This window comes from Pelmatolapia mariae, linkage group LG16_19 (assembly GCF_036321145.2).
Source record: "Pelmatolapia mariae isolate MD_Pm_ZW linkage group LG16_19, Pm_UMD_F_2, whole genome shotgun sequence".
Classification (NCBI taxonomy): domain Eukaryota; kingdom Metazoa; phylum Chordata; class Actinopteri; order Cichliformes; family Cichlidae; genus Pelmatolapia; species Pelmatolapia mariae.
This window is the reverse complement of record NC_086241.1, coordinates 40556441-40566296: the sequence shown is the minus strand read 5'-3', so window position 1 is coordinate 40566296 and position 9856 is coordinate 40556441. Positions and strand designations below refer to the sequence as shown.

Genomic DNA, 9856 nt, shown 5'->3' with positions numbered 1-9856 from the left:
GATCACACCAAGAAGCAAACTCATCCACAGCAGGTCCATGGGAATACTCTTCACCACGAAGGACGCTTACAATGACTGTGTCATCTGCATATTTAATGAAATACCTTTTAGCCTGTGTACTATGACAGTCATTAGTGTACAAAATATATAGCAGGGGAGAGAAAAAACAACGCTGTGGTGAACCAGTGGAAGAATTCAGCTGATTGGAAAAACTGCCGTTTACTCTCACACACACTGAGATCTGTCAGTTAAAAAGTCTAAAATCCAACCAACAAGGTTACAAATGATCTTCTTATGGCCTCTGACAGTGGACTCATCTCTGTGCTTGTCCTGCTAGACCTCAGTGCAGCGTTCGATACTGTTGACCATAATATTTTATTACAGTGATTATAGCATGCTGTAGGTATTAATGGTACTCTGCTGCAGTGGGTTGAATCATATCTATATAATAGACTCTGTAGACTTTGTTCATGTAAATGGAGAGTCCTCTTCATTATCTTCCTCCAGTCTCCAGTAAAACTGTGGGGAACTGGCTCCCTGTTAAATCCAGAATTGAATTTAAAACTCTTGTCATCACATACAAGGTCTTGAATAATCCTATTTTCATTTCATATATTCATATATTTGTTAGCTGTTGCCTTCCTTTGGGCTTGAAACAAACTGTCCATTCTCCCCCATCCCTCAGCATCAACTAAGCATTTTTGCCCAGAGAACTGCCACCAACTGAATATATTCTCTCTTTCTTTACAATCCAATGTAAACCATAGAAAAATGACAGTAGTTTCTAAACCACTCAGACCAGTCTGCATGGCACCAACAGTCATGCCACTTTCAAAGTCCCTTTTTTCATTTCCCATTCTGTGCCTAATTTGAATATCAGAAGGTCGCTCTGATCTGTTGAGGCCATACAGCAACTGAAACATCAGCTGTCCCACATTTTTGAGAAGTTTTTAGATAAAATAGGACAGCTAATCAGCAAAATTGGGCCAACCAAATGTGAAAAAGTGGCATTTCTACAAATGTAACTTTAATTTACTCATATAACAATGTAATATTATTAATAATATTTTTATGTGATATTGTTGTTAACATAATTTAATGGATTTAAATTATACTGAAACACATGGATTATTCCACCCTCTTGCAAGAAAGCCTACGTTTACTCTCTGGCTTCTCTCGACTATTCTGCTCATCTTTCCACTGATTGTATTTTTTCTCTTGCAGACATCTTTTCTATCGCTTTTCTGTTGTGTTCAGACCCTCTCCTCTCCTCTCTGTTTCTTTTCAACATGCTGTTTGTAATGGACATTCCTTTAATTCAACATCTATCATATTTATCACTTCATTGTGTCTCTTTCATCCTCTTCCTTTCTGATGAGGCTGATAAACCAGAGGTGCTCTGAAAGGTGACAGCACAGTGGAAATGGAGGTCATTGATTTATGGGCATTCAAATTCAAATTTTATTTGTCACATACACAATCATACATAGTACGACATGCAGTAAAAGGCTTGTTGCTGTGCAATGCCCGACCATAAAAAACTAAACATAGACATAAAACTAAACTAGCAAGAAATTTACATAATTTACAAATTAAAAATTAGAAATTTACAGTAAAATTGAAGGTAAAAAAAAATAAATTAAAAAATTATAAATAAAAAACCAAAAACAGAATGTGTAAATTTAAAAAACTTACGAAACTATAAAAGTGTGTAAATAAACAGAGTGCAAAGTAACAGTTTGCAGTGGAATAAACAGTTGCTGATGTACAGTAATGAGAGACAGGTTCCTACACCTGGTTCAGGGACCGAGGGAAGAAGCTCCTCCTCATTCTCTCGGTTTTGGCCTTAAGGGAACGGAAGCGCTTCCCACACCTCAACAGTGACAAGAGTCCATTGTTGGGATGGGAGAGATCCTTCATAATCTTCCTGGCTTTGGTCTTGCACCGCTTAGTATAGACGGACAGCAGGTCAGGAAGGGCATACTCAATTCATGTCATCTGTGAACGCCAGGGGGAAGGGTTAGCAGGAACAACACAAGGAAGAGCGATGTCTGTGGAATTATATTAATGTAAAAAGTTCTCCATGTGAAAAAACATAATCACAATTAAAGTCCTCACACATAAATGCACATGCACAAAAAACGCCATGGCCAAAGGTCAGCTGATTCAGGAGAGCAGGATTAAGCTTTGAGAGCATAGTTGCATTCACAGAGGAGATACTGGCTTCTTTGTGGACATACGGACGTGTGGGGACAGTGCGATGTGCAGTATGAGGGACAGATGGGTTCAAGATGGAGGTGAGATTACATCAACGATTGGCTCTGAGCTCTTCTTGTTTGTAGATAGACAGGCTGTCTCCTTGATGCTTGAGATTTGGGAGCAGGAAGACAGTCTGACGAGGTCGAGGTATGAAAGAGGAGGAATGAGTCAGTAGAAGCACAACAGGATACATGTGTGTGAATGAAAGGCAAACAGGTGTAGCAGTGAAGATGCAAGGAGTAGAGGTAGTGAAGGCAGGTAACTTTAAATACCTGAATCCATCCAACGTGCACAGGAGAGGTGAAGAGGAGAACTGTAGCTGCCTTTTAATCTTATTTAGTATAATAATTGTTTTATGTCTTATTTTGACTTCTGTGTTTGCTTGTTTTATATTTTATTTTTATAAGTTATATATCATTTTATATGTAAGTTACTATGTTTGTTCGTGTGTGTGTGTGTGTGTGTGTGTGTGTGTGTGTGTGTGTGTGTGTGTGTGTTTATCTGGTTAAATTCAGTATGGCTCAGACAACAGTCTTCACGATAAAAATCCTTAATATGTTTTTGAAAACATTTGGTTTTGAGACATGTAAATCAATTCTTTTGTTTCCAGGTTGTGTATCTATTCATTTAGTGGCACAGCAATTACTTACATCAATACTTTGATTTTAAATGAGGGCTTCTGTTTAAACTGCAGGACAGATGAAAACTTGGTTGGATTCATTACAAACATAATCCAAAGCCTAAAAACAAGGAGCTGAAAGCTATGATAATAGCTATGATTAATAGAATAAATGTTTAAATATTGATTTTGGCTGATTTCGTGTTCATCCTCACTGGTTTGCCAGTTAGTTACTAGTTTAGCTATGCCGGTATTGATCAGTCAAACCTGAGAAACTGATCAGCTTCAGTGTTTGTCTTACTGTCATTCAAGTACAGAGGTTAAATAGAGCCTTTGTTGAATGCTGATTAGAGCATCATAAGTAAAGAAAATAACGGGACTGGTCCAGTATTAAGTCTTGACAGATAAACGCTTCATGCTCTGCTGCAACTGAAGCAGCCGTCGGTAATTTTTCCAGACCATGGTCAAATTTGGTGCCATTTTTTGCCTACACACCTAACCTCTTATGTCAAATGATGTGCCGCACAGGTACACAGGATTCTCGCACACATCTGCCAAATCTCATCAGAATCCAACTGACATACAAGATAACGCGTCACCACAGCTTACACATGAACTGTGTGTGAGCTTCAATCCCGTTCCAAGCATCACACCAGTGCGTTTGTTCAAGAAAGATTATATAAAGATAAATATTTGGTATGATTTTTAAACAGACACTGAATGAATGACATGGATGGATTACTTTCACACACTTTATTCATAAAATCGCAGATACATACTTCTCATTCATACAAAATGCAGCCAATTATATTCAGTGTTCTTTGGAGTCAAAATCTTTTATTGAACCAAAACTTCAGTTCTGGCTGTGATCTACACTTAAATGCAGCACATTAACAGAAACCTTTTCTTCAGTTTCAGGTATACTTTTCTCAGGGGAGATTGTGCATCGGTAGAGGTATCAAGTGCAACTCTCTGCATGTGCTTAGCTCTTACGCTACGCTGGGCTCCAGGCCAGGGTTGTCGGCACCCGCCGAGAGCCTGTTGGTTTTGGAGTGGGTCATGTTCCAGCGCTGCATTCTCCTGCAGTAGTTTTCAGAGTCCACTGTATCCATGTGAGCTGATTTCAAAACTGTAGATGGGTGCAGTGTGCTGTATAAAGCTTGAAAAAACAGCCTGTAGAGAAGAGCACATCAGTCAGTCCTCTAGAACTGTGGCTGCACGTGACATTTTCAAACTTCATTGATTCGCCTTTTTTTCTATTAATGACTTCACTCTAAAGCAGTAGCTCGGTTTAGACTCTGCCTTATACTGATAAAAGTCCTAATTTAGAAAATAATATGTAATGTGATGTTTTGCTTAGACTTTAACAAGCAAGCTGTTCCTTGTGGAGTGCCAGCCAAGTCTCGCTCCTGACATGTATGATGGTGCTGTTACAGGTTCGTTGCCTTACAATTAAGTAACGTCAAACCTTACACCCTCAACATTGACTGAAAACAGCTCAGTTAGTTTGTGAGTAAAGAACTATACTCCAGACAACAAAAACACATCACAACAACACGTCACCTTAAGGTACTCTCACTCTCTGATAAGGGAAAATAAAACAAACCCACTCTAAGTTTTATCAATCACCATTTCATTCCAGTCAGTTTTAGGAACACACGCACACACACACACCAAAAAAAACCAAAAACAAAACCCCTCTGGGTTTTTTAAAAATGCGGACCAAAAGAAGGAAGTTTGGCCCTTCCAAACAAAATATGCACAATATATGACATTTTATTACTTCTTCTTCTCTTTAAACAAATAGACCAGGCCTTTGGAGGTAGTCCACTCCTGGTCCGCTGTTGGAATGAACTCCTGATTCAGCCGTTTGTTTTCTTCCAGTTCAAAGGGAAGTTTAGCCTACCCTCAGACTTACTAAGTGAGGAGGATATAATATGTTTGTGTTAGACGGAGTGAATGGGCTGAGCCCCTATTGAAACCCCAAAACCATGAAATCCAGCTGGTTAGCTGGGCTTGGACGTATATGCAATAAATAAAAACAGAATAGGTGGCCTTCTGGCTATCAGTGTAAAATCACACATCATGCATATGTTACTTACTACACACACAATGTAAAGTATGTTTTTAATCATATAAAGTCACATTAAAAAAGTTTTATGTGTTCCTGTGAAAAACTGAGTACAATCATGATTCAGTGGCTTATAGAAAGTCCTTTAGCAGCATCAACTTTAACAGTCTGTATCATCACTGAGGAGGAATTCTGCTCCACTCTTCTCTTTGTTTCTTCAGTTGTTGAGATTTCCAGGCATTTGTTTCTGCAGTGCTCTCTCAAACATCCAACCGCAGCGTTTCAATTTCAGTTCCTTGTTTCTTTTCTTTTTCAGCCACTCAGTAGAGTTGCTGATTTACTTGAGGTCACTGTCCTGTTGCACAGCGTCAGACAGATGGCTTTACAGAGTTCATGACTGACTCAGTGACAGCAAAGTGCCCAGGTCCTGTAGCTGCAACATAACAAACTGTCTAACTGTTCTCGTTTGCTCAGATGCAACCTAAACCATACTGCTGTTCTCTTTAGATGAACAGACTTTCTCCTGAAAACTCTTACAAGCAAGCCACACTTGTTCAGCACCACCAGTAGGGGGTGCAGCTATCAATTATTTTAGTAATCAAGTAATCCATCGATTATTCCATTGTTTAACCAAGTAATCAGATAAGAAATACTTTTGTCTTATTAATGAGAAATAATAACTATTCAAAAGAGAAAGTTGAACTGCATACAACACCTGCCAAAAAAACCCTAAACCCTTTGATTGTATGTACGTACCATATTTAAATTACATTTTTAAAGAAAACTTTTTCTTAAATGCAAAATTATATAAATAATCTCATGTACTGTCAAAGGTCAAATCAAATAAGATAAATGTACCTTTGCTCTGTCTTCCTGAAAAACTGTAAAATTAGGGAGCAAGTTTTTGTGTTGCTGAAAACAGATGTAATGATGATGAACACATTAAGTAATGTAAATAATAATTCAGTGTCCAACCCATAGCTGGACTGGCCATCGGGCATACCGGGCATTTGGGCCGATGGTGATTTTTCGTTTTTATGGGCCGATGTTTTTTTGTTTGTTTGTTGTTTTGTTTTTTTGTAACGGTATAAACAATGAAATGTGGTGGATTGGCCAGATGCTGGCAGATGTGTAAAATGTAAAAATAACTCAGTTGTTTGGTGGTGGCTATGGCGGAGCTTCCACGCCAGCAGGTGGATGAGGGAAAGGGGAGGCAGGAGGAGGAGAGACCCGAGGCGGCCGCCGGTCCGAGTGTCAGGTGAACTGAACTTCAGGTAAGAAGTTATGACCTGCAGTCTATCTGGGTCAGATATAAACCAACTTTAGGTGCAGTTTATTTTCGTTGAGCTGACTTTTTCCAGTCAGTAACAATAACTCGTACTGCGTACTAGCTAGCATGACGGAGTTTCTATACAGCTGGGTGGGTGCTATGATGTTACTGATAGTGAACTTTATTTTATTCATAAGGTTAGTTAGTAGAGTTGCCAACCGTCCCATAAAAAATGGAATCGTCTTGTATTCAGAGAAAATATTACGTGTTTCATATTGAGCTGAAAAGGAACACAGTTTGTCCCGGACTTCAGCTAGAATGAAAAAGACACAAAGCTTGATTTATTCTGTCGTTACGCTGCACAGCTGTTTCTTCTCCTCTCATTCTCTCCCCCTCCCTCTCCTGTTGCTACTTCAATCACGAAACTGATCAATGATCAGCTAATCGGCTTTTCTCTCTTGTTTGTTTATCGCCCACTTTGCGCCAGAAAGAGGAACCCAGCAGATGTCGCGTTAAACAGCAGCACGTTTAAGCTTGATCAGCTGTTGTTAGAATTTATTTAATATTAAATTCTAGTATCAGCTGATGTTTGCTGGAGCCACAGCTGTAAAAGCTGCTGGTCATGATGTCGGTTTGGATATGTTGTGAGAGGGAAACATGAAGATGAAACCAGGAGATGTCCTTACTGAATCATCAGAGCTGAACAGGTGATGAAGAAACAGGTTTACCTTTTAGGTGACATGAATGAGTTGAAGGGAAGTTATGAACTGTTTCTGAGAGACAAATAACACCAGGATCCTTTTCTAAGTAGCTGACAGCTGGTAACTGTGCAGGGGCGGGTCTAGCAAGGTTTTGCCAGGGGGCCAGGTAGGGCATTAACAGGGAGAGGGGGGCACAAAGAAATACTTTTCTTTCTTATTCTCATTTAAAATGTCTCGCTTTTATTAAATAATTATCTGAATCTTACAACCAAAGTTTTCATCTGATGTAAAATGTATAGAAATCGTACATATACCAACAAGACTGTACATCACTGTCACAACAGCGTCTGTTTTCATTCAAAGGCTTTATGGCTTTAATACCTGGTGGGCCGGTCTCTAGTCAAAATGCCCGGGCTGATTTTTTGTCCCAGTCCAGCCCTGGTCCAACCTAACAACAACGAGTTTAATGGCACGTGTACAATTTTTTGGCTTACGAAAAAAAGCTCTTATTTTCATATTTTTAAATTCTAATGCAACTGAATTAACACAATGTTTAATATTAGAAACTGTAATTCATGCTTTTATTACATCACGCCTGGTTTACTGTAATTCCATTTTAATAGGAGCTGGGCACTTTGTCACGCTTACAATTAGTGCAAAATGCTGCGGCTCAATTTTTAACTGGTAGAAGGAAATTCGACTGCATCACTCCGGTTTTGGCCTCTCTACATCGGCTTCCAATCAAATTTAGGATCCGTTTTAAAGTTCTTTTATTGGTTTTTAAATCTTTAAATGGTTTGGCACCCGCTTATTTGTCTGATTTGTTGAAGCCTTATGTTCCCACTCGTTCCCTCTGGTCAGCTGAGCAACTGCTGCTTTCAGTCCCTAAGTCACGGCTGAAACTCAGAGGAGACCGGGCGTTCTCTGCTGTGGCCGGTTGCTTTGGAACAATCTTCCTCTTAATATTAGACAGGCTACATCAGTGCCAGTTTTTAAGTCCAGATTAAAAACCTAGTTTTATTCTCTGGTTTTTAACTCTTTGGGTGACTGACATTTTTATTAATTTTATTGTTTTGTTCAGTTCTTATAATATTATTATTTATAGTTGTATTGTTCAGCACTTTGGTCTACCAGGTGTGTTTTTAAAGTGCTATATAAATAAACGATGATGATGATATTACTTCAATTTCAATCTGAAAAATGTTATGAAAGCCTTGAAATTAATATAGTTCTGTACACCCCGTGCCCCCCTTAGACTCACCCCTGTTTACTTCCATGTAAAATACGAGGAGTGTCGTCAGCCTTGGGTAAGCTCTATAATTTAACCAGTCTGGTATCAGACTGAGTCAATAGTTCATCTGCATAACTTCTGAGGCTTACTGCAGATTACTCTCTGTGTGTGAATGGAGCAGCTACAACGTTCGTTTTTCTTCACGTTGGAGCTGATCAGGTGCTTTGATGAAGGACTCGGTACTCTAGATTTTTCCCAGTAAAGGTTTTAATGGTCATCACTGGAACTGTGCTCCTGTTTTGGACGCCACAAACACGTTTTCTTTCACTCAACCTGAGCTCGGTTTCTCGGTAATGCCTCCGTCTCTTTGTGGTGTGTAAACAGACTCTGGCTCCATGTTAAACTGTCCCAGAGTCATCATCACTGCGACTGTTATCAGTGTTTCTGTTTCAAACTGAAGGCTGTGTGGGCTTCATGTTGTCAAAACGTTTATAGTGCAGGTCTGTTTTTAGTAGCAAATGCGGGTAAAGCACTCGCGGTTACGTCGTTTAACACATCGACACAGTACAGGGCCTCGTGTGAAACGAAACATTGTAGCAAAGATGATGAATTGTTGTAGCCCTATTTCAGTCTTTGCCTAATTTTACTGTAATGAACTTTAACATTTAAAAGGTGAACTGCATCTAGCTGTCGGGCGTTTTGTAATTTCCCCGAGCATCGCACAGAATTTTCTGTGCACACCTGAATGTGCCAACAAACTGCCAAAACCAGTCCTGTGAGAATCTTTTTTTTTTTTTTTTTTTTTAACAACTGTAGTTATGTGTGTAGGGGTGTTTACTATTTACACATATATATAATACATGAAATTGTATGATTCCAGTTTTAAAACAACCATATAATTAAAGGTTAATACTTAAACCTTTTCCTAACAGGATCCCTTAAAGTGCTGTTGGCACTGATTTATTTTTGTAAATAATTGCCTACAGCTTATTATAATATGTTTCTTAAAAATACTGCAATATTTTATTTATGTATTAATTTTGATTGGTCTGTCCAATTAAAATTAGTGTTTCCAAAAATAGAAATTTGGAGACTCCAAAAGACCACTGGAAACCATGGTAACCAACACTATTTTACCCAAAGCATACGTCTGGTTATAAACAAATTAAAATATTTGTATTTAAAAACTATCCTGGATATCTGGGTAATGTTTTAGCAATGAAAGTGATGTCAGGTTTCCTGGGTTGTTGACTCAGTGTTTTCAGTTTGTACTTCGTCTCTGTTTATTTTCCACGTGCTTCCGGTTTTCTTGTGTTCACCTCTGTCTGTGTGCATTATGTTCAGTCAGCCAGTCGTCTCATGTCCTGTTCATCCTGCTTTCACAATAAACATCCTCAACCAGCCTGCGAGTCCTGCGTTTGAGTCCACTCTTGTCCACATCCACACAGCAAATGTGACAAGTGATGCCACATTGTTTAATTGAAATATGGAAATGACCAACCCACCGCGGACTGAATTCAAAGAAACATTGAAAATCAAAGTGAAAAAATGATGCCACAGCCTCGTCCATTTTGCTGAAATTTCATCGCAGCAAGTCAAAATGGTATTCAGTAGTTTGTACAGCCCCCCTCATGCTTGTATGCATGACAGTGTTGGAGCATGCTAAAGACACGATCGATAGTACCCTGTGAGCATCTCCTGCCAG

At 39.0% G+C, this 9856-nt stretch overlaps 1 protein-coding gene across 2 annotated transcripts in view; it reads right to left on the bottom strand.

Annotated features, from left to right (window-relative positions):
* Positions 1 to 3625: 3625 nt before the first annotated feature.
* atp10d (ATPase phospholipid transporting 10D) overlaps positions 3626 to 9856 on the bottom strand; it is a 50092-nt gene continuing 43861 nt past the window's right edge. For both annotated transcript variants that reach the window (XM_063499664.1, XM_063499665.1), the window contains exon 23: positions 3626 to 4051. In XM_063499664.1, coding sequence (XP_063355734.1) covers positions 3868 to 4051 — 184 coding nt within the window. In that variant the 3' untranslated portion in view covers positions 3626 to 3867. The remainder of the gene's footprint in view (positions 4052 to 9856) is intronic.